The sequence below is a fragment of the Eleutherodactylus coqui genome, chromosome 8 (assembly GCF_035609145.1).
Source record: "Eleutherodactylus coqui strain aEleCoq1 chromosome 8, aEleCoq1.hap1, whole genome shotgun sequence".
Classification (NCBI taxonomy): Eukaryota; Metazoa; Chordata; class Amphibia; order Anura; family Eleutherodactylidae; genus Eleutherodactylus; species Eleutherodactylus coqui.
Genome location: NC_089844.1, coordinates 174,045,142 through 174,070,894, shown reverse-complemented (window position 1 = coordinate 174,070,894; position 25,753 = coordinate 174,045,142). Strand labels below are relative to the sequence as shown.

The following is a 25,753-nucleotide window of genomic DNA, read 5'->3' as shown; positions in this document are numbered from 1 at the left end:
GTCACAGAACGTGAGGGTAGCAGAGTTATTAACTGTGGCAGAGCAGGTATTTTTTTTCCCAATTAAGGAAAGCAAATGGCGAACCCAGCAGTAAAGCGTAGCTGGGTGCGTATGATTTAGCAATGTTTTTCACGCAGCTCACACGTCTCCACAGGCGTAAGGACGGACAGAGGCTGGACAAATAGATTTGTTTTCAGTTTTTTCCCACCAACAGGCAGCACTGCGTATATTCAATGAACCTGAGAAGTTTAATAACTGTGCTGTGTCCCTGCTTATGTGTCACAGAACGTGAGGGTAGCAGAGTTATTAACTGTGGCAGAGCAGGTATTTTTTTTCCCAATTAAGGAAAGCAAATGGCGAACCCAGCAGTAAAGCGTAGCTGGGTGCGTATGATTTAGCACTGTTCTTCACGCAGCTCACACGTCTCCACCGCCCGTAAGGACGGACACAGGCTGGACAAATAGATTTGTTTTCAGTTTTTTCCCACCAACAGGCAGCACTGCGTATATTCAATGAACCTGAGAAGTTTAATAACTGTGCTGTGTCCCTGCTTATGTGTCACAGAACGTGAGGGTAGCAGAGTTATTATAACTCTTGGAGAGCAGGTATTTTTTTTCCCAATTAAGGAAAGCAAATGGCGAAGCCAGCAGTAAAGCGTAGCTGGGTGCGTATGATTTAGCACTGTTCTTCACGCAGCTCACACGTCTCCACCGCCCGTAAGGACGGACAGAGGCTGGACAAATAGATTTGTTTTCACTTGTTTTTCCACCAAAAGGCAGCACTGCGTATATTCTATGAATAATAACTGTGTTGTGGCCCTGCCTATACAATTCTTTCCCTGCAGTATCAATGGAGGGTGGAATGCTCTGCAGAGGCGATTTTGAGAAGCCCAAAAAAAATGCAGCACAGCTAACAGCAGCCTGGACAGTACTGCACACGGATAAATATGGCCCTAGAAAGGACCGTTGAGGTTCTTGAAGGCTACACTCACTCCTAACACTCTCCCTGCCTATGCAGCACTTCTGTCCCTAATGCCAGGTGCAACGCTCTGCAGAGCCGATTTTGAGAAGAAAAAAAAATCCCACTGCTAACAGCAGCCAACACACAGCTATCAGTGGCCCTAATAAGGACCTTTGGGGGTCTTGAAGCCTACACTAACTACCAATTCTTTCCCTACAGCAGCTCCGGTACAAACAGCACTGTCCCTCATCTAACTCACACCGCATCTGAGGCGAGCCGCGGGAGGGGCCGACTTTTATATTAGGCGAACACCTGATCTCGCCAGCCACTCACAGCAGGGGGGTGGTATAGGGCTTAAACGTTGCAGGGGGAAGTTGTAATGCCTTCCCTGTCTTTCAATTGGCCAGAAAAGCGCGCTAACGTCTCAGGGAAGGAAGTGAAAGTAACCAGAACACCGCATGGTGTTCGTCACGAATAACGAACATCCCGAACACCCTAATATTCGCACGAATATCAAGCTCGGACGAACGCGTTCGCTCATCTCTAATTATGTCCAAAATAGGAAAAGTAAATAGGTCCCAACTCCATTATTCAATTCTAGCGCAAAAGAATTAGCGTCCAAATTTTACGTACGGAATCTAATTCTCTCACTTCTTGGCGTCGTAGAAACATGAAATTTGGCACAAGCATTGATTATGTCATAAATAGGAAAAATTAATGGGTCCCAACTCGATTATTCAATTCTATGCGCAAAAGGATTAGCATCCAAATTTTACGTATGGAATCTAATTCTCTTACTTCCCGGTGTCATTTTATATAAAGGAAATGATCCATGGTTACCTCACCGTGGTGTTTCCTGGGTAACGCAGAGAACTATGCAAAATGCTGAACATATTTTTTCCCGGTATCTCTAAAGTAACCACGACTTCATAAGATTTTCCGTGTGAACACCAGATAAACACCAGTACCAAATTAACTCGGGCGAAGCCGGGTATATCAGCTAGTAAAGAATAAATGACGTTATGAGAGTGCGGGTTCAGTGGGGTAGTCTACAGTTGTCGAACACAAGATACATTGTTCAATCTGGTTGAGTTAATGTATATATTGAAATTTGACAAAGATGAAGAAGTAGTTGTTGAAGGACAACCAGGTATGTCATGTGTATATAAATGGTAACTAGAACCAATAACTTGTGTGTACTACACATGAGATAATTATATCAAGGCTTGGGGGTCTCAGAAGGATGACATATTTAAAGATATTTAAGGCATGCGAGGCGATCAAGATAAGGAGATATTTGAAGTAGAGGAGGAAGTCATAGGCTAGATAGGTGAAGGAAAAGATCTTAGCCATAAATTCCACTTGGATATGGAAGAATTTAGTTTTTCCTTTAGGATTGTCACCATTTTTTTATATATGTGAAACTATAGAAGTTATATCTTCCATAGAGGAAATCTTATTGCTTTTCCAGTCCCGAGTAATTGAGAGGTGTGATGCATGTAATAAGGGGCAGATGATGGTTCAACATTAGAGATGAGCGAACGTACTCGTCCGAGCTTGATACTCGTTCGAGTATTAGCGTGTTCGGGATGCTCGTTACTCGTAACGAGTACCACGCGATGTTCGGGTTACTTTCACTTTCATCTCTGAGACGTTAGCGCGCTTTTCTGGCCAATTGAAAGACAGGGAAGGCATTACAACTTCCCCCTGCGACGTTCAAGCCCTATACCACCCCCCTGCAGTGAGTGGCAGGGGAGATCAGGTGTCACCCGAGTATAAAAATCGGCCCCTCCCGCGGCTCGCCTCAGATGCGTTGTGAGATAGCTGAGGGACAGTGGTATCGTGTTGGAGCTGCTGTAGGGAGAGTGTTAGGAGTTAGTGTAGGCTTCAAGAACCCCAACGGTCCTTCTTAGGGCCACATCTAACCGTGTGCAGTACAGTGGAGGCTGCTTTTAGCAGTGTTGCACATTTTTTTTTTTTGGTATATCGGCCGTGCAGAGCATTGCGCCCTGCAGTAATAGTCCAGGGACAGAAGTGTGGAGGCAGGGAGAGCGTTAGGAGTTATTGTAGGCTTCAAGAACCCCAACGGTCCTTCTTAGGGCCACATCTAATCGTGTGCAGTACTGTGGAGGCTGCTTTTAGCAGTGTTGCACTTTTTTTTTTTTTTTGGTATATCGGCCGTGCAGAGCATTGCGCCCTGCAGTAATAGTCCAGGGACAGAAGTGTGGAGGCAGGGAGAGCGTTAGGAGTTATTGTAGGCTTCAAGAACCCCAACGGTCCTTCTTAGGGCCACATCTAATCGTGTGCAGTACTGTGGAGGCTGCTTTTAGCAGTGTTGCACTTTTTTTTTTTTTTTGGTATATCGGCCGTGCAGAGCATTGCGCCCTGCAGTAATACTCCAGGGATAGAATTGTGTAGGCAGGGCCAGAAGACATATATTATTGACTGAATATACGCAGTGGTCCTTTTGAAAAAAATATTGAAAAAAAATCTATTTGGCCTGCCTGTCACTGTGCTCAGTGTTCTGGGTCCGTGTCTGCTGGGGGTAGTAGTTCTCCAAATAAATACGCAGCCAGCTAAGTGTTACAGCAGGCTTGCGCCAAATTATTTCCTGGCTTTGAAATCACCGGTCTGTTGCAGTTAATAACAGTGCAACACTGCAGTTCCGTGACACACACATCAGGGACAGAATTGTGTAGGCAGGGCCAGAAGACATATATTATAGATTGAATATACGCAGTGGTCCTTTTGAAAAGAATATTGGAAAAAAAACTATTTGGCCTGCCTGTCACTGTGCTCAGTGTTCTGGATCCGTGTCTGCTGGGGGTAGTATTTCTCCAAATAAATACGCAGGCAGCTAAGTGTTAAAGCAGGCTTGCGCCAAATTATTTCCTGGGGTTCCGTAAACAAAGTCAGCCTCCAACCACAGGCCAATAAGCGGCACATTTAATTACAGCGTTCTGTTTCTGCACTACTGCTAATACACCATGCTGAGGGGTAGGGGTAGGCCTAGAGGACGTGGACGCGGGCGAGGACGCGGAGGCCCTAGTCCGGGTGTGGGCACAGGCCGAGCCAGTGCGGTGGCCAGGGGTAGAGGCAGGGCCAGACCAAATAATCCACCAACTGCTTCCCAAAGCGCCCCCTCGCGCCATGCCACCCTGCAGAGGTCAAGGTGCTCTACGGTGTGGCAGTTTTTCACAGAGACGCCTGACGACCGACGAACACTGGTGTGCAACCTTTGTCGTGCCAAGATCAGCTGGGGAGGCACCACCAGCAGCATGCGCAGGCATATGATGGCCAAGCACCCCACAAGGTGGGACGATGCCCGTTCACCGCCTCCGGTTTGCACCACTGCCTCTCCCCCTGTGCCCCAACCTGCCACTGAGATCCAACCCCCCTCTGAGGACACAGGCAGTACCGTCTCCCGGCCTGCACCCACACCCTCACCTCCGCTGTCCTCGGCCCCATCCAGCAATGTCTCTCAGCGTAGCGTCCAGACGTCGCTAGCGCCACAGTTTGAGCGCAAGCGCAAGTACGACGCCACGCACCCGCACGCTCAAGCGTTAAACGTGCACATTGCAAAACTGATCAGCCTTGAGATGCTGCCGTATAGGCTTGTGGAAACGGAGGCTTTCAAAAGCATGATGGCGGCGGCGGCCCCGCGATACTCGGTTCCCAGTCGCCACTACTTTTCCCGATGTGCCGTCCCAGCCCTGCACGACCACGTCTCCCGCAACATTGTACGCGCCCTCACCAACGCGGTTACTGCCAAAGTCCACTTAACAACAGACACGTGGACAAGCACAGGCGGGCAAGGCCACTATATCTCCCTGACGGCACATTGGGTGAATTTAGTGGAGGCTGGGACCGAGTCAGAGCCTGGGACCGCTCACGTCCTACCCACCCCCGAATTGCGTGCCCCAGCTCGGTGGTGGTATCTGCGGGGGTGTATGCTTCCTCCACTAAACCACCCTCCTCCTCCTCCTCCTCCTCCTCCTACACAATCTCTGTCTCGCAATCAAGATGTGTCAGCAGCAGCACGTCGCCAGCAGTCGCTGTCGCGCAGCGTGGCAGCACAGCGGTGGGCAAGCGTCAGCAGGCCGTGCTGAAACTACTCAGCTTAGGAGAGAAGAGGCCCACGGCCCACGAACTGCTGCAGGATCTGACAGAGCAGACCGACCGCTGGCTTTTGCCTCTGAGCCTCCAACCGGGCATGGTCGTGTGTGACAACGGCCGTAACCTGGTGGCGGCTCTGCAGCTCGGCAGCCTCACGCACGTGCCATGCCTGGCCCATGTCTTTAATTTGGTGGTTCAGCGCTTTCTGAAAAGCTACCCCCACTTGTCATACCTGCTCGGAAAGGTGCGCCAGCTCTGCGCACATTTCCGCAAATCCCACATGCACGCTGCCACCCTGCGGACCCTGCAACATCGCTTTAATCTGCCAGTGCACCGACTGCTGTGCGACGTGCCCACACAGTGGAACTCTGCGCTGCACATGTTGGCCAGGCTCTATGAGCAGCGTAGAGCTATTGCGGAATACCAACTCCAACATGGGCGGCGTAGTCGGAGTCAGCCTCCTTAATTCTTTACAGAAGAGTGGGCCTGGTTGGCAGACATCTGCCAGGTCCTTGGAAACTTTGAGGAGTCTACCCAGATGGTGAGCGGGGATGCTGCAATCATTAGCGTCACCATTCCTCTGCTATGCCTCTTGAGAAGTTCCCTGCAAAGCATAAAGGCAGCTGCTTTGGAATCAGAAACGGAGGCGGGGGAAGACAGTATAAAAGGTTGGTATATAAAATGAGAATGCTTGGTCTGGGTGAGAAAGTGTGTAAGTGGGTAAGTTACTGGTCAGTGATAGAAAGCAGAGGGGGTTATAAATGGTACATACTCTGATTGGGTCACAGTTACTAGTAGGGTACCATGGGGAGCAGTTTTGGTCCCTATTCTTTTTAATATATTTATTAATAACCTGGTAGATGGGCTGCACAGTAAAATATCAATATTTGCAAATGACACAAAACTACGTTAAGAAATTAAAGCAAAAGAGGACACAAGGCAGTTCGAAGATGATCTGGATAAATTAGGGTTTGGGCAGAAATGTGGCAAACGAGGTGTAACACTGATAAATGTGCGGTTCTGTACATGGGCAGGGCAAATACATGTCACCATTACACACTAAATAGGAAACCACTGGGGAACACTGACATGGAGATGGACTTGGGGATTTTAGTTAACTGTAAGCTTATGTGGAGCAACCAGTGTCAGGCAGCTGCTGCCAAGGCAAATAAGATCATGGGTGCATCAAAAGAACTCCAGGGGCTCATGACAAGAACATTGTTCTTCCACTTTACAAGTCACTGGTCAGACCACACATGGAATATTGTGTGCAGTTTTGGGTACCAGTACTCAAGTAGGACATATCAGAGCTTGAACAGGTAAAAAGGTGGGCAACTAAAGTAATACATGGAATGGGCGGACTACAATACCCAGAGAGGTTATCAAAATTGGGGTTATTTAGTAAAAAAGGCAGCTGAGGGACGACCTAATAACTATGTATAAATATATCAGAGGACAATACAGAGATCTCTCCGATGATCACTTTGTACCCAGGACTGTAACAAGGGGGCACTCTAATAACTATGTATAAATATATCAGGGGACAATACAAAGATCTCTCCTATCATCTATTTATACCCAGGACTGTAACAAGGGGGCGCTCTAATAACTATGTATAGACATATCAGGGGACAATACAGAGATCTCTTTCATCATGTATTTATACCCAGGACTGTGACTGTAACAAGGGGGCGCCCTCTACATCTAGAGGAAAGAAGGTTTCTACACAACATAGAAGTGAGTTCTTTACTGTAAGAGCAGTGAGACTATGGAACTCTATGCCTGAGGACTTGGTGTACAAGAGGGACCTGGATGCCGTTCCTGAGCAATACAATATTACATGTTATAGTCACTGATTACTTCAGAAGGATTGGTGATCCGGGGATTCTTCTGATTGCCAGATTGGAGTCAGGAAGGAATTATTTTCCCTTAAATGTGGAGGCTTGGCTTCTACCACATTAGGGTTTTTTGCCTTCCTCTGCATCAACATGGGGGGTAATAGGCTGAACTGGCTGGAGATATATCATTATTTAACCTTTCATACTATGATACGTCGCTGTTTACACCAACAGAAAAACATACATGGATGCAACCACAAGGGTACTGGGAAGGAAATGAGGAAACCAACACCCTCTAGCTAGAGGGGCTGGTATTTATGTGCAGCAGACCAGTGGTGATTGGCTGGATGGAGAACTCCACACCCAACCGGCTCAAACATCCCACACCTGTGACAGTGTGCTCTTAGAAAACCAAGGAACTACAGGTCCCAGAAGCACAACCTGACAACAGACCGACATAGTAAGCATATCACTGCAATTAGTGCGACAGGAACTACCGTACGGTGCTCTCACTAAGTGCTGCAAAAACATGGTGACAGATGTGGTATGGCTATGGTTGTAATAAAACCAAAAATACTTGCCAGTGTAAAAGGGGCATGGTTTGGGGGCTTTGGTTGAAGGTATAGCTTATCACTATGTATGTTTTTAACTATATTATTCTAGTGGCCCCAGCTACTAATTGTGTTCCTCTCAGTGACCCTTTGCACCCAGTAAGCGTTCCCCTTAGTGTCCTCAGTAGTAATAGCAACCCCCACAGTGGTCCCAGTAGGAAGTGACCCCATAGTAGCCCCAATAATAACAATGACCCTCAAAATATAAGCCCCAGCCAAGCAGCAAGCGGACCAGCCAGCACATCCACTTAACTGAGGTTCCGTCCTGGACAGTAGCCACTGTAAACTCACACAGGACTCTGGACTCTTCCGCCTGGTGTCTTCATTCTTACACGTACTGTATGCGGTGCAGATGCTGGGGCCTAGGGTTCTCTGTGAGTTTACAGTGAATGGCGTCTGGGACACAACCTCAGTTCAGTGAATGTGCTGGTGGGTCTGGTTGCTGCCCGGTCGGCGTTGCTCAATGCAGGTAATTATTTTTTTACTGGCCTCTAGTAGGGCTGGTAAAATATAAATATTGGCACAAGCCTCCTGGGCAGATTACTGTCTGGACCTGTGGTTATTGTTATGGAATTCAATGTTCCGTCAATATGCTGTGAGGCTCCAAATCAGAGGTGGTTATGGCGGCCGCCGTGAGAAAGCAATGAAACACAGAGATCAGGCCTGTGTCTAGAAGCAATCTGTGTTTATTCTGTACATTGTCATTTCTTATACAAAAAATAGAAGGAGTATCAGTAGGCGTATCAGTAGGCGTATCAGTGCAAAGGCTAGTGTTACAAAGTTCAATCTGTTATACTGAGGTCAAAGTACTAAGGTGGTGAATAATTGCGTTTTCTCAATAAACATGGCTTCTTTTGTTGGAATGTAGACTGACTGTCTAGTACCTTGATTCTTTATCACAATCTACATTTTAATCACATGCCCTAGACAGCAGTTAATGATCGAAGCATTCCATTATCCTTTGATCATTGTAACGAGATTAACAAGATCTTGGAGACATGATGGACATTTAAGATTACACCTCTACTTAATGTAATTAAGTACTAACCTAAATGTACAAGCATTTATCAGAGCTTTTCATAGGACACAGAATAGAGTGTACAATTTAGGCCTAAAGCCTCCGGAAACGTGTATCAAAGATACATACATATATAAATTAATATGTTCATAACCCTCACAATCCCCCATTTGAAACAGTCCATCTTGAAAAGAGCCTTTGTTGTGGTACTATCAAGGGTGCTAAGCCACCCCTGCCGGTCTTTCTATCCTCTTCGCCGGATCCCCACTGTTGGTGCTCTTTTACTCTTTTGACTGTTTTAACGATATCGTAGAGGGAGCGATTCCAGATAATTTGCTTGTGTCCGTATCCCACAGAATGTCCATAAGTTGCAAACACCTCTAGTTTGACGGCAGTACTGGTTGTGAGCAGCACTTGATGCGGGCCGTCAAACCTTGGTTCCAATGTCCTCCTCACGTGTCTCTTTGTCACTACCCAATCTCCGGGCTGCAGATCATGCGTTCCTTCAAGAGAATTTGGATCTGGAATTGAAGAAAACACTTGATTGTGTGTTGCCTTTAGGCGTGCATTTAAGGACATAACATAGTCAGTTAGAGTACCATACTGGGCCTGCAGTACCTGTGGAAAGTACAGACCCAATCTGGGTGCGCACCCAAACAAGATTTCATATGGTGATAATCCTGTTTTTCTGTTAGGCACATATCTGACTGAGAAAAGGGCCAATGGGAGGCACTCAGTCCATGGTTTGCCTGTTTCTTTCATTGCTTTCTGTATTTTTAGTTTTAGGGTACCATTCATCCTTTCTACCTTCCCACTACTTTGTGGATGATAAGGGGTGTGAAATGCTTGGGAAATACCCAGGGCAGACATGATGTGTTGCATTATTTCACCTGTGAAATGTGTACCCCTGTCTGACTCGATTACCTCTGGTACCCCATACCTGCAGACTACCTCATTCATGAGCTTCTTTGCTGTTGCCTGAGCAGTTGCCTTGGTGATGGTGTAGGCCTCAACCCAACCTGAGAAGATATCAACAACAACAAGCACATATTCATATTTCCCCACACGTGGGAGCTGAATATAGTCAATTTGCAATCTCTGAAATGGGTAGAGTGGCCTAGGCAAGTGTTTTTGCGGGACCTTTACTTTCTGTCCTGGGTTGCTCACGGCACAGATCATACAAGATTGGACAAATGATGCAGCAGTTACAGAGAACCCAGGGGCCACCCATTCTCTCTCAAGCGTCAGTAGCATAGCTGCCTTCGATAGGTGAGTCTTTCCATGGATCAGCTGGGCCATCATGGGGTACAGGGATCGTGGTAGGCAAGTTCTACTGACTGTTTGCCATACGCCACCCTGTTCTACTGCTCCCATATTAGTCCATTTATCTTTTGCCCACCCAGCATGACTGTCTGAAAACCTTTCCCACTGCTGGAGATCTAATACTCCTGTCCCTTTATATCCTATGTGCTTAAACAATTTATCACATCCTCTACCAACTGCAGCTCTGCCTTCTCTTTCTTGTACAATTTCTTTAGCTGTCTTCCATACTTTATCCTCTTTACCAGCAGTATTGCCCATGGCTGGCAGTTTATGTACACCAAGAGGCTTATTATTTTATCCTTTCATACACATAAAACAATCCCCTGACCGTTGAAATATACAAACGGAACTGCAGGGGGCCCTGTCCAGAATCGTGGCCTTGTTAGGGACTCCTTTCAGCGTCACTGATCAGGTTCCTGTTAACACGGGACACAGAGATTTATATTTGCACCCCGGAGGTCAGGTTCCGTCGATCAGGTCAACTCATCAATCACTCACTCGTACATAAACAGGCACACATAAAGACAAAAACATTTGAATGTCAGTTACTACTTTTTTTAAGTGTCAGTACTTCCTCACTTGTCTGTAAGTGTCGGTACCTCCCAACCCTGCTTATTTTTCCCCCGTCTCAACTACTTCTCTTATACCTATAAGAGGCTCCCATCAGGGATTTTATCCCCTGAAAATTTTAGGCTTCCCTGGTACAATTTATACCATGCCTTCCAGAGATCGGCAAGAGGGTTTCATATTCTGTACACTGACCATGCAAAGTAACAAATAAAGACAATAACAGTTAAAGAACACCCGCACAGCATATTCAGCCCACCATATGAATTCTTAAAAAAAGCTTGAAGATTTATAAGAGGCATGCACTTCTTACCCCTCGGACAGGAAAGGAGCAGCCAAGAAGCACGGATAGATTGTGGCAAGATAAAGCCTTACCTTACTGCGCAGTTTTTGTAAATCCGTGGTTCCGAGTGGCTCCTTATCCCATCTGGGTCCGGGGGGGTTTGAGGTGCAGGTGGTCCTCTTGTTCCTTCAAGCCCCACGTTCTGGGCACCAATTACTGTTATGGAATTCAATGTTCCGTCAATATGCTGTGATGCTCCAAATCAGAGGTGTTATGGCGGCCGCCGTGAGAAAGCAATGAAACACAGAGATCAGGCCTGTGTCTAGAAGCAATCTGTGTTTATTCTGTACATTGTCATTTCTTATACAAAAAATAGAAGGAGTATCAGTAGGCGTATCAGTAGGCGTATCAGTAGGCGTATCAGTGCAAAGGCTAGTGTTACAAAGTTCAATCTGTTATACTGAGGTCAAAGTACTAAGGTGGTGAATAATTGCGTTTTCTCAATAAACATGGCTTCTTTTGTTGGAATGTAGACTGACTGTCTAGTACCTTGATTCTTTATCACAATCTACATTTTAATCACATGCCCTAGACAGCAGTTAATGATCAAAGCATTCCATTATCCTTTGATCATTGTAACGAGATTAACAAGATCTTGGAGACATGATGGACATTTAAGATTACACCTCTACTTAATGTAATTAAGTACTAACCTAAATGTACAAGCATTTATCAGAGCTTTTCATAGGACACAGAATAGAGTGTACAATTTAGGCCTAAAGCCTCCGGAAACGTGTATCAAAGATACATACATATATAAATTAATATGTTCATAACCCTCACATTATCTTGCCGGGTGGCAACCCTAGGTATGACATATTATAAATGGCACAGCCTCTAAAGTGTACTGGCTCTGCTAGAATGGTAAGCCAGAGCGTGCCACCCATTATTACTGCCTGGTCGGGTGCCGAGGATCTGACAGTATTCTTGCTTCCCAGTAACATAGCCCTTCACCTGACTACTGGGATGGTTTTATTTCTGTGATTCAAATAAATCTGTGGCCACTTTGACTCCCAAGTGAAGTGTTTTTGCGTTTATTCCAGAGTTCAGGGTTTACTCTAGATTGGGTTGTTTACAATGACGTAAAGGTCCAACCCAGGTTCAAAAGTCAAGCACTTTATAAGACATCAGAATCAGAGGATGGCGGGAACGCTTGGCAGCAGCTACGGACCTGGACCCTCCACAGCGATGGTATATAGTCCATTATATAGAAACTATGGAGTGCGACTGGACCACTTCACATCAGGGTATAATTTAGCAGGAGACACTGACACGTATCATTTATGATGTGTCCTGAACCAAATTCCTTAAGACTGAGGGCAACAACCCTAAACAGGAAGTCCCATCAGTTCTTAGAGGATGGAAAGAGGAAGACATATATGTGTAAGTCAGCGAGTTCTGTGCCCATGTGACATATAGCGATGCACAGTATATAGAGGGGTCAGCAGTGTTCCCATCTATAGATCTGGAAGGAGCATACGACTCGAATTGATAAAAGTCTCCGGTAAGTTGTCTGGGTCAAGGAAGACTGGAAATAGTAATCCTAGTCCTGCAACCTATAGCTGAGGTCCACCGCTAATCATCAATATGTCGGTAATGTATCCAATTGTTCGAAACATGTAGGCATCAGAGCTGAAGTCTACAAGTATCCCCTGTTGGTGATTTGCATTCTGGGAAGTATCAGCTCGTGCCTTGATTCACTGCATGTCGCACGCAGGGCAGCAAATATGCAATGGCATTGTGTACTTGCGGCATGCCGACAATCACCATGCACTATCTTGGCATGAAATACGCGCCAAGATAGAACATGCTGTGATCTTTCCTGCAGGCGGATTTCGTACAATATGTGTGAGCAGGGCAAAGTAGGGCAAAGTAACTGGCACCAGTGCTATAGTATTATTGGTTCAGCCATGTTGTTAGTGTCCAATAACTACCACTAGAATAGAGAGTGCAGCTCCGGAGTATAATACAGGATGGAACTCAGAATCAGTACAGGATAAGTAATGTAAAGGATTGTTTACTGTCATTAATTCTATATATTGTGGTAGAGGAGCCACTGTGGTGACGTATATGAGTGACCAGGCGGCCATAGTTCAGGAAAATGGGCAGCAGAGAAAGGCCATTCCTAGCTGTAGAGCTACCTCGTTATGAGTCACCTGAGAGGGCTTGTTAAAAAGAAGCTGTGCTTCTCAAAAATGGCTCCCATTACCAGTCCGGACAGAGAAACTGCCTACACAAAAGTCCTGTGTACTGACCTCAAGGCACGACAGGGTATGAGACACACACTATGCTTGTATATGATATATGGTTTGATGATGTATGTAGTTTTGGGCACTAAGCTTTAATATTAGAGAGCTGCCACTGTTAAATGTGTAGTAAGAGGCCAGATGGCCAAGATTTGTGTTTTTTTGCACTGTGTTGCTGTGAGGTGTTGTTGAGCTGGCAGGAGTCTAACTGAAAGAAACTTCAGTGTGGAAGTCAATTTACTGTGTGTGCCGTATGCGAAAAGATGGTGTACCGAGGTGAGTGCCTAATCCCGGATGTTACAATATATAAACTATAAGGTACCATCTATATATATAAAAATGAATGTATGTCTGTCCTTTATGCATTACTACACCATTCATCCAATGACCATAAAACATTGGGAAGTTGCTGAGTACACTCCTGGGAAGATTACTGGCATAGTACAACTATCCTACGATAGGTGGCGCGCGTGCGGGCATCGTCGACAGTTATGCCCCCCAGACTTAGATCGTTCAATTTCCATCTCAAGCATGAAAGCAAAAGGCATTACGAGCAACGGGATGAGTGTTCAACTACAAAATGATGCATCCGCCGAACGTTTCGCAAGACAATTGCTGGATATTGAGAATGCTGAGGTAAAATGAAAGCTGTGCTGTGATTGGTTGCTATATATTATACTGCTGAGGCAACATGAACGCTGCGCTGTGATTGGTTGCTATTTCTTATAACGCTGAGGTAACATGAAAGCTGCGCTGTGATTGGGTCTTATATATTAAAAAGCTGAGGTAACATGAAAGCTGCGCTGTGATTGGTTGTTTTATATTATACCGCTGAGGTAACATGAAAGCTGCGTTGTGATTGGTTGTTATCTATATATATAAAAACAAATGTAAATCTGTGTGTCTTCGCAGCAACGCGCGACGGGTAAGCTAGTTGTATTATATAACCTGTTCATTATATAGCGCGTGGACTCCTGCACAGCCTCCAGCTTCTGGTGACACTTACCTTCATCATGTCTCCTTTAATCTAGGCTGAACACATATTGCTCCTGTCATTAGTCTGAAGATGTGGAGTTTCCCAGCCATCGTCACGATCATCATGTTTCTAGGGAGCAGTGATCAGTCTTTGGATATCAGTCACAGAAACAAAGATAACAGTGAGTATCACCTCCCGCAACCTCTCGCTGATCACTATCTATGTACTTCATAATAAACCGGCACCTCACCGCTCACCGCCGGTCTGATATTCTATAACATATGGGACCAAACTCCTTTCCTCCACCGCAAAGAAAATGCAACACAACTGCACTGGCCTATGCAGTTTTATGTAGGTATAGTTCAGCCCATGGTTGGCCTTTGGGGTGTGCGATCTGTGTAACCACACAGGGCGCATGACCCTCCAGAGATGAAAGGTGGCGCTGGTGCCACCCAATCGTGTACTGGAACAGACAGTGACAGTATCACACAGCGAATAGATTTAGATGAACATCAGCAGATAGTGTACATACGCAGCGCCTGCACCCCTTTTCTCTTGATGCCCTGCAGTCAGTGACAGCATCACTCGCTGCAGCTGTTGCTTGCCTGTATAGTAACACTAGCTGATATACCCAACTTCGCCCAAGTTAATTTGATACAGGTGTTTACGTTTTGTTTGCATGGAAAATTTTGTGAAGTCAAGGTTACTTTATAGGATCTAGGAATAAAATATGTATAAACATAGAGGAGCGTTAGATTCTCCTCAGGCTGCATGTACCGATGTCTCTCTGCAGAATGTGCCACCCCTCCCACTCTCCTTATTTAGGACCTAAAGAATGCTCACGCCAAATTTCACGCTTGTACGGTATCGAGAAGTTATATTACATAGGGGTGCACTTACTTTTGCAAATAGTATTGAATAATTGAGTTGTGACCCCTTTACTTTTCCTATTTTGGACCTAGAGAATGCTCCTGCCAAATTTCATGTTTGTAAGACATCGGGAAGTTACATTACATTGCAATTAGCTTTGAATAATCGAGTTGTGACCCCTTTAATTTTCGTATTTAGAGTATAAAGAATGCTTGGGCCAAATTTCACACTTTTACGACATCGGGAAGTTAGAGAATTAGATTTGCTACATTACACAGGGGTGCCAATGCTTCTGCAATTAGCACTGAATAATCAAGTTGTGATCCCTTTACTTTTCCTATTTAGAACCTAAAGAATGCTCCTGCCTAATGTCATGTTTGTACGACACCAGGAATTCAGAGAATTAGATTTGATACATTAACCAGGGGTCCTAATTAGGGATGAGCGAGTATACTCGCTAAAGCACTACTCGCTCAAGTAATGTGCTTTAGCCGAGTATCTCCCTGCTCGTCCCTGAAGATTCGGGAGCCACCGCAGCTGACAGGTGAGTCACGGCGGGGAGCAGGAGAGAGCGGGTGGGAGAGAGAGAGATCTCCCGTCCATTCCTCCCCGCTCTCCCCCGCAGCTCCCCACCCCGCGGCGGCCCCGAATCTTCAGGGACGAGCAGGGAGATATTCGGCTAAAGCGCATTACTCGAACGAGTACTGCTTTAGCGAGTATACTCGCTCATCCCTAGTCCTAATACTTTTGCAATTAGCATTAAATTTTGGAGTACAGCCAATATACTGATGTAGCAGAACTGAATTTATCATTTAACTCTTTTAAACTGTATTGTTGGTGTATTTTATGAACTCTATGAGTTACAAATCTCATCAAAAGCCATCACATCACAAATAAGCACTAAACACGACAAACATGTTTGTATGACATTGGAAAGTTAGAGAATTAGATTTGGTACATTACACAAGGGTGCCAATACTTTTGTACTTAGCATTGAATAATCGACTTGTGACCCCTTTACTTTTCCTATGTAGGACCTAAAGAATGGTTGTGCAAAATTTCATGTTTGTACGGCATCGGGAAGTTAGAGATTAGTGGCCAGTCAGTCAATGAGTCAGTGAGTCAAAAAAAAAAAAAATTTAAATAAAATAAATGAATTACATAATTAAAAAAAATATATATATATATATATATATATATATATATATATTTGCATGTCTGAATCCGTCTACTCTTCTTTTTGTTGGCCGCTGCCCCACTAAGGTAGGATGCCGCTTCCAAGCAACTTGTAAATTATTTTTATATAATAAACAAAACAAAAAAGGTACAAGGACGATGCAACGCATTTCGGAGTTATAGTTCTCCTTTCTCAAGCACAAGTTCATTACATGTGAAGCATCTGGCCGGCACTATATAGTATCATATCATCTATTTGGTGGTAATGTGCGGCAGAGTGATCGTAATTATGTTCGTTAGTGTGGATGTGTACGAACGATCATGTTGCTCCAGCGAGAAAGCCCCAAATGTGAGCCTGCGTTCCAACTATCAGAAATACTACTCCACCATTAGTATTGCACATCCCCCGGTGTGCGTTTCAGAGTTATGCCACGTGCTGAAAGTAGAATGTTACAGGCTATTATATTACAATTCATCTTAAAATTAATAAACATGTGGTTATAAATCTGGGATCACGATGGGTTGTAAAAAATATTAATCAATGTATCCTGAAGTAAATAATATTTCTTGTATATACCCTTTTTTATTTATAACCTTCTTTTATTAACAAAAAAAACATAATAAACCCAAATAATATAAAGCAAAATTACTATAAAATGTACAACATACAGAAACAAAAATTTAGGGGATTAATTTATTGGGACCCACGTGGTCAAACCAAAAACATTTGGTAAAATATAACAAAGGATTGGTGATGATACTCAAGATAACTGATTTTGTAAAATCATCAATGGAAATGTGGACCGACCAGGAGTAATCAAGAAGGATGTATAAGACCATAAAATATCTGTGTTTATAGGTAATCATATATAACAAATTATGGAAAAAAATAAAATATTCGTATATGGGGAAAATGACAAAAGGACCGAGAGGAGTGTGAGACTACAACATTGCATCATGCTCTATACAGACATAATTTGCACTTTTTTTTCTAGCCCATGTGTTCCTATGGAGTCTTCCTATGTGATGCATCGCATCCGTGTTTTCTTGCGGTGCAATGCAACTTTTACAGTAGGAAATCCTACTGTCAAAGCCCTAATCTAAGCTCGAGCTGCAGTAAAAAACAAAAAAATAATAATACATCACCTAAGAGGCGCTGTCTCTTCAAGTCTGGCACTTATCTTCAGTCTTCTGCCAGCCCTTCCTGGATTGGAGGATCAAAATCACCGCCTCCAGGAGTGGCTGGCTGTGATTAGCTGAGCCATGGTGCTTGTGAACCAATCAGATCCAGTGTTCGATGAACCAATCACAACCATTCAATGATTCAATGAATGGCTGTGATTTGTTCCTCGAATGCTGGTACTGATTGGCTGAGCCATGGCTCTCATGAACCAATCAGGGGCAGAGCTTCCTGGAGGCATTGATTTTCGAAGACCCTCTGCAGGAGACTTCAAGCAACTGCCAGGGGGCTTAAGGGGAGACACAGAGAGGAGAGGTAATGTATTCTTTTTTTTCTGCAGCTATGGATTATTTTGGGCATAAGGCTTATATTTTAAGTCCCCTCACCCTGAAAATTCTCGCATGTGGTGCCACAAAGTCACTTTATTGCCGCTGATCACCGAAGCGATATTGCTGCGATTTTCTCATGTCAAATTTATGTCGCCCGTGTGGATGAGCCCTTAAGATACTATAAGTTACAATAACAATTAGAAAATGGACTAAAAAGTGGACTCGAAAATGGGGATTTGTACAAACAGAAAGTGAGAGAAACAATGACTAAACAATGAAAATATAAACTATATGTTAGATTTTCTCTAATACGTCATTTAAACTATTTGGCACGAGTCTGTTAAGCTGAAGTATCCAGTACATTTCTTTAGATTTGAGTTTTGAAAAGTGACCTTGTGTGACCTTCTCCAGCGGTGTAATAAACATTAGACAGGAGGCTTTGTTATGAGCGCTGGAGAAATGTCATGATACACTGTTTTTGGAAATCCATTCTGGATATTAAAACGGTATTTGTTTATTTAGGGTCCTGAGGGCGTTCATAGTCCTCCAAATATACCTGAGGCCAGAGGCGTAACCTGAAGCTCCTGGGCCCCAATGCAAGACCTGTAACAGGGCCCCCAACTTTATTGCTTTATTCATAGTACTGGGCTCCCTATGAGGAGAGGAGAGGCCTTATGGGCCCCCTAAGGTTCCTGGGCCCGGGTGCAACCGCATCCCCTATAGTTACGCCCCTGCCTGAGGCTACACAGATATTCGAACTGGTAGATTGTACAACTCGAGCCACAAGTGAGGAATTGTTTCAGATGAAAAGATCTATTTTCTCTCCTCAAAAATTTCCTTGGATATTAAAACAACATTTTCAGTTCTGAACCCCACATTTATAAAAACTCTTTAAAAGTGCAGATGTAACACTCCTCACTGGAAAAGTAGATTATCTGATTATGTGGGGAAGACGGGGCTACAATATAAACCACAGTTCTGTTTATTCAAAAAATAATGGTTATTCTAAAATCTCATTAGTGAGAAAGGCCTCACCCCCTCAAGGTGTCTAAGTGTCTTGAAATGATGTTTTCCATATGACCGAGTTGGAGTTTTTTTTGCCTTCCTCTGGATCAACATTGAGTGGTAGTAGGTTGAACTGGATGGGCATGTGTCTTTTTTTTTTTTAGCCTAACATACTATGTTACTATGTAAATGTAAACAGTCTCTGCCAAAACTGATTGTGGCACTAAGTATATATATTGTGGCAAGTGGGGTCACTCGCCTGCGGATTAATGACTTCTTGGTCTGGAAATGGGCACAACACGTGTACAAATGCCTCAAAGGCTCAGAAGACTTGCATTATTTTTAAATCTGGCACCTGCCAACATTTATTCCACAGCAAAATGTATGCACAGCATGCAAATACAGTCCATATGTAATGTCCAGGGTTTAAAACCCACAGGGCCCCATCACTAACCCCACCAGGGCATCTGGAGGGTGTCCTATTCCATCAGACAGGTGACAGGCCCAAGTGGTCTACACCGGACCAAGTTACTGATGTTGCTGCTTTACTGCCTGTGTGGCTAGTAGCTAGCTTTCTATCTGCTCTACTGAGCTATAACTTCCCCTGAGTGTGGCAGGATCTGCTCCTTTTACGTTAGTACCTGCCACACCCATAGGTGTTAACCCTTTCTTAGGTTCAAGTTAACGAAACAAACACAGTAATCTGTACTCCGAGGCCCTCTACAGGCAACTCTTGGTACTGCATTACCACAATATGTATATAAATGAATGTATATATAATTTTATCTGTATATCGTAAGTACAGATCTTATTTCCTTAATGTACCCTCACATAAATGTAAGCTTTTCTTTTTAGTGCACTGTGGTGGTGGTGAAAGGAGTTGGGGCAAAAGGAAATTTTGCACAGGGTGCCATCTGTCCGAAGGCCGACCCTGGTTCAGTTCACTTGAAAGCAGTTGGTTTCCCTCTCTTCATGCCAAAGAAAGAAAGCCGACTTCAGTAATGCAGCTAATCATACTAAATATCCCAAGTGCTGACAAAGAGGAAAAGGAACTAGAATAGTGTAATACACAAGGGGTGAACCAAATATTGTCCGACTTAAACTTACAAGAGAACATAGTTAGAAGGTATAAAAATCCGTAGAGCACGCAACAGCAAACGCCCGACTCTGGGTTTAGCTCAGTTGCTTGTTTCGGGGCATGTTGGCGTACGCGTCATCTGGGTTTGAGTAGTGGCAGATCAAATCGGATTAAATTAATGAGATTACACAAAATTATTTTAAACATTCTCATAAATTTCATAAGCAAACATAAAATTTATATACTTTTTTAAAGACAGCGCTACAGTCCCTAAATACTGTATAGAACTAGACAAACTGATGACATCAGCAGACACAACTCATACACACAAATGCCCACATGATTGAGCAGCCAACCAGTGACCACAACTCACAATTTTCAACAATTTCCTTACTTTGTGGGGAGAATTAGTCAGAGTGGGGGTGGCTGAATTCCATGGGGTCTCAGCTATGCATTTGAGCTAAAATGTTTCAGAAGTGCAATGTGGCAGCTGTGGACCTGTAACTCTGACCCCCTGCTGTGTCCTCTCCTCCTAGTTGTTGGCTGCATAGATTCCTGCCGCCCCTATGACTGCTCTGATGTGTCGGCCCAGGGTCTGACAGCGGACGGTGTGTACCTGATATATCCAGGTGGGGCGAGTTCTCCACCCGTCTCTGTGTATTGTGACATGACCAGTGCTGGTGGACCCTGGACGGTGAGTACCGGTCCCCATACTGTCATATAGAGTCAGTCTTGTTAATATCTAAACATATGCTTCTGTCTAAGCAGCCATAGATCAGCAATTCCAAATCTACACCAAGATCTAAATGATCCTATAAAGGGGCCAAATCTTGGTGCATACAATACTGGGCAAAAAGTACTGCAAATTAAGAATATTTGAAAAAATGGAAATGTTAATAGTTTATTTTTGTCAATTAACAAAATGCAAAGTGACTGAATAAAAGAGAAATACGAATCGCATCAATATTTGGTGTGACCGCCGTTTACCTTCACAACAGCATCAGTTCTTCTAGATATACTTGCACACAGTTTATGAAGGAACTTGGCAAGTAGCTTGCTGCAGACTTAATGAAGAACTACGCACAGATCTTCTGTGGATGTCGGCTCGCTCCAATACTTCTGTCTCAAGACAGAGTGGATGATGATAAGATCAGACCTCTGCGGTGCCAAATCAGCACTTCCAGGACTCCCTGTTCTTTACACTGAAGATAGTTCTGATTGCCATTGGCTACATATTTGAGGTCGTTGTCCTTTTGCAGAATATATTTGGAGTCAATCAGACGCTTCCCTGATGGTACTGAATGGTGGGTAATAGTGATGAGTGAGCATACTCGCTAAGGGCGATTGCTCGAGCGAGCATTGCCCTTAGCGAGTACCTGCCCGCTCGAGAGAAAAGGTTCGGGTGCCGGGGGCGGGCAGGGAGCTGCAGGGGAGAGCGGGGAGGAACGGAGGGGAGATCTCTCCCTCTCTCCTCCCGCTCCCCCCTGCTGACTGCCGCAACTCACCGCTCCCCCGCGCCGGCACCCAAAACTTGTCTCTTGAGTGGGCAGGTACTCGCTAAGGGCAATGCTCGATCGAGCAATTGCCCTTAGCGAGTTTGCTCGCTCATCTCGAGTGGGTAAGTATCTGCTTTACTATTGAATGATAGGAAAATATTCATGGTGTCCTCAGCTTTAAGGACATTAATCCTTAAAAAAATCCCCAACTCCATTTGATGAAATGCAGACCCAAAACTCCAAGGAACTTCCATAGTGATTCATTGTTGCCTGCAGACACTCATTATTATTATTATTTGGCTCCCTACCATTCTTTACTGTTGCCTGAAGACACTCATTATTATTATTTGGCTCTCTACCATTCTTTACTGTTGCCTGCAGACACTCATTATTATTTGGCTCTCTACCATTCTTTACTGTTACCTGCAGACACTCATTATTGTACCGCTATTCAGCCCTTCGGTGAACAAACTGCTTTCTGGTTCAGAGAAATATTTTACATTTTGACTGCTCAGTAAAGAGTACCTGCTGCCATTAATACATCCCAGTTCCTACAGTCACTTGGCCTTGTTTCTTTTGGCTTTTTGGATTTTCTATCAAGATCACTTCTGGCCAGACTCCTCTGAACAGTAGATGGGTGTACCTGGGTCCCACTGGTTTCTACCAGTTCTGAGCTGATGGCATGGCTGAATATCTTCTGATTTTGAAGGGGAGTAAACATTATGTGTGTTTATCTGCTGCACTAAGTCTCCTTGGCCGTCCACTGTGTCTACGGTCCTTAAAGTTGCTCACTTATTGTGCTTCTTCAAAAGAGCTTGAACAGCAGATCTTGAAACCCCAGTCTGTTTTGAAATATTTGCCTGGGAAAACCTTACTAATGCATTGTAACTGCCTTGTGTCTTGTTGTTGTGCTCAGTCTTCCCATGGTGTATGACCTGTGACAAGAAACTGTCTTCCACAACCTCACCTTTGTTGCAGAGTTTAGTTGTTTCTCACCTAGTTTTAAGCCTCCTACACAACTGTTTCTGTTTCAGTTAATGACTGTAATTCAACCTACATATGAAAATGATGATCATTATCACCTGTTTGGTATGATTGGTTAATCATAAACCTGATTGTAATCTTACAAAATTTCTGACTTTGTGTAATTGTACTTCGAAGAATTGATGCTGCTGTGAAGGCAAAGGACAGTCATACAAAATATTGATGTGATTTACATTTCTCTCTTAATTCTTTACCATATTGGCAATTGACACAAATAAACCATTAACACTTCTATTTTTTAAGGTATTTTTTTTCTTTGCAGTATTTTTTCCACACCTGTCCAAAACTTTTCCACAGTAATGTACATCCCTTGTCCATAGCCACTGTATGGGAATCCACTAAGAGAGTCCCTTTAAGACTTCATCAGTCAATGATCTACTCCAAATTACTCCCAATTGGTCATTGTCGCCCTGTAAATGCACCATCCGCTGATCTCCTATCAAAAAATGTTACCAGCATCTCAAACATTCTCACTGGGAAACAAATGTACACAAGAATCATAATCCAATTGGACCTGCTGTAGGAAATATTGATACCTTCCATCAGTTCAGTTGGGTCCAGAAGCCTTCATAAATGGATCCTAGCAGTCTCCATCATGCATCCATCCATCCATCATCCTAGATTGTGCAATGTATAACTGTGAAGGGTTACCTCCAGACTCTACCTCTTCTTGCAGGTCTTTCAGAAGAGGTTCGATGGCAGTGTGGACTTCTACCGGGGTTGGGAGCAGTATAAACTGGGATTTGGACGAGTGTCTGGAGAATATTGGCTGGGTAACTGCTTGTTTCTCACTCTTCGGCTTTAGATTTTTACATCAGCCGCACATTTGGGGTTACACATCACTGTACATTCATCTCCTCAGGTTTGCAGAACATTTTCCTCCTAACCCAGAGGAAGACGTATAGCCTGCGCATCGACATGGAGGACTTTGATAACGAGACTCGACATGTGACTTATGACTCCTTCTCCCTCTCACCTCTGGCTGTCAACCCTGATGAGGATGGATATGAACTGTTTATTGATGGATTCAAGGAGGGAGATCCAAAGAAACGTAGCGGTAGGTGAAGAAGGAAGTGGTTGCCATTAGAATATCTCATACATTTTTATTTTTTACGTGTCTGTTGTCTTTATGGATGATCTTGTTCACAGGTAAAGGTGCTGAAGTCCTAAATAACTCTAAATGTGTCATAATAATATTATTTTTGGGAGCCCCCCAAAATTGGCACTCTGATTCAGGTGTCAATGGCCATAAAGAAGACTAACCAATTAGCATTTTCATAATTTACATTGAGATCCATTTGTTTTTCATGTGGTCCATCCAATGTCTCATTTTCCTTGTCTTGATAAGCTTGTATGGAAAGTGACTTCCGCCTGCTCCTCCGTTTGGCCGTCCACTTCCAGACCAATACTGCAAGGAAGAAGGGTAAACTCAGAACCGCCACTCCAGTGGATAAGAATAAAACTTTATAGCACATTGCACATTTGGAAGCCCAGATCCTGGATCTAAATGAGCAGCTTGCAGCACTGAGATCCATTGGCAATATGGAAAGTAGTTTGCTGCTCACTGAGCACTCACTGGGGCAGATGTGGGGGTGGATGTTAGTTTGGGAGAGCAGGATGAGCAACACCACCTATCAGAAGGCAGCATTCCTATAAGACAATGTCAGACTTTTTGACAAGTCTTGTAATAATGACTGGGAATATAAGCCAAAGCCGGAATCCTCTCCGGAAAGAAAGGACACACCATACACATACGGCTGTTTGGGGATATTTGCCTCTTATTAGTGTGCAGTAGGTTTGCTAGCTTTGCTAGGTGAGAGGCCTTTAATGTATAGGTCTGGAAGGATATGGTTTCTTCATAGAGAGAGCCCCCAGCCAAGCTAGCAAACCTACTGCACACTGATGAGGAGCAAATACCCCAAACAGCAGTATGTGGATGGCTAATCCTTTCCTTATGGAGAAGACTGGCTATGGCTCATATTCGCATTCATTGTTGCAAGACTTGCTAAGCGGTCTGACATTGACTTGCAGGAATGCTGCCATCCAATAGTTGGCGCTACCGAGGTATTGTTCCATCTTCCCATTTACATAAATTTCCCAGAGGGGCACAGATGGCCTTATAAGTCTCCTCACTAGGTGCTCCCCCCAAAGGAGAAAAAATACCCTTCTCATCCAACACCAAAATAATTCTGAAATGAAAGTTTTATTGTGGAACACGACTGAGATTAAAAAAAAAGTCAAGAATCAAAAAGTGTCAAGATGTCACCAAGGAACTGAGCGATTAGAGAAGAGGGAGTTTATTCCAATGATTGTATTCCTGAGGTTCTTTGTGGTGAAATGAAGAGGCTGTGTTCTATGGGAGAGATCTGTAGATGTATCCACTTGACATGTTGGATGTTCACGTTTGATAAGTGGTTAAGAGAATAATCAGGAAGGGGATTTACCATTGTGTCGTCTGAGCTATCTACTTGGATCATCTCTATTGATGATTTTGCGTTTCCATTCACAGGAAATCCTCTACAGGGGCATAACCAGTTTAAATTTTCAACCCACGACCACGATAGAGATATATATGTCGGCAACTGTGCAGTGATCTATCATGGAGCTTTCTGGTACAACAAATGTCACGGCGCCAATTTAAATGGGAAATATCAGCATGGAATCACCACGGAGTACGCCACTGGCCTTGTGTGGGCCACATGGAAAGGAGCCTACTATTCATTAAAAAGGACTGAGATGAAGATTGCACAAACATCTGGAGATAGCAGCAAAACATAATACCGCCGAGAACCCATCTTCATAACAGATGACAAGACCGACGAGTCTTTATTCTTGACGATGTTAGGCTTCGTTACCAATGGAACATCTTGGGGATTCATCACTTAATATAGCAGCTTATTCTTCTGTCTGATTCACTTATCGCACTTATAAATGTAATAAACAATTCATAACTCTGTGTTCTTCGATCCCTCCAAAACATAATGTGTAGATTTGGATGACACAAAACAGATCCAGCCAGACAACACTTGAGATATTGACGTCTCTCGTGACAACGTCTTACATCAGGTTATCGCTTGTGTATCTTGGCAGTCATCTTCTGCGCGCAATAATTTTTTAAATTTTCTGTTGACGTAGTTGAGCGAGGGCTCATTTTTTGCAGGATGTCCTGTAGTTTCCGTTAGTACTAATTTGGAATGCATACAACTTTTTGATCGCTTTCTATTGCGATTTTCTGGGAGACAGGGTAACTGAAAAAGTGCATTTTTGGCGTTCTTTATTTTTTTTTCGGACGACATTCACTGTGCGGGATAAGTAATGTGCTACTTTGATAGATCGGACTTTTATGGACGTGGTGATACCAAATATGTATTTTTTCTTTCATGAGTTTGATTTTTTTTTATTATTGATATGGTAAAAGAGGGTGATTCAAACTTTTATAACTTTTTTTTTTTTTTTACAATTAATAAAACTTTATTAATCTTCTTTCTACTTTTCTTTAAAGTCCCTCTGGGGGACTACAATATGCAATACTTTCATCGCTCCTGCACTATGACGTAATGCTATAGCATTACGTCAT

At 43.9% G+C, this 25,753-nt stretch overlaps 1 protein-coding gene across 1 annotated transcript; it reads left to right on the top strand.

Moving 5' to 3' along the window:
- The first annotated feature begins 14,051 nt into the window (after positions 1 to 14,051).
- On the top strand, positions 14,052 to 25,094 carry LOC136577688 (microfibril-associated glycoprotein 4-like). The gene is made up of 5 exons (XM_066577604.1): positions 14,052 to 14,179; positions 20,173 to 20,330; positions 22,853 to 22,949; positions 23,039 to 23,233; positions 24,686 to 25,094. The coding sequence occupies exons 1-5, from the start codon at positions 14,089 to 14,091 to the stop codon at positions 24,952 to 24,954; spliced, it is 810 nt and encodes a 269-aa protein (XP_066433701.1). The 5' UTR covers positions 14,052 to 14,088; the 3' UTR covers positions 24,955 to 25,094.
- The last annotated feature ends 659 nt before the right edge of the window (positions 25,095 to 25,753 follow it).

Coding starts and splice junctions, on each gene's coding strand:
- LOC136577688 (XM_066577604.1), top strand. CDS start 14,089: ATGTGGAGTTTCCCAGCCATCGTCACGATCATCATGTTTCTAGGGAGC. Junction 20,331..22,852: donor GTGCTGGTGGACCCTGGACG/GTGAGTACCGGT, acceptor CTCTTCTTGCAG/GTCTTTCAGAAGAGGTTCGA. Junction 22,950..23,038: donor GTCTGGAGAATATTGGCTGG/GTAACTGCTTGT, acceptor TCATCTCCTCAG/GTTTGCAGAACATTTTCCTC.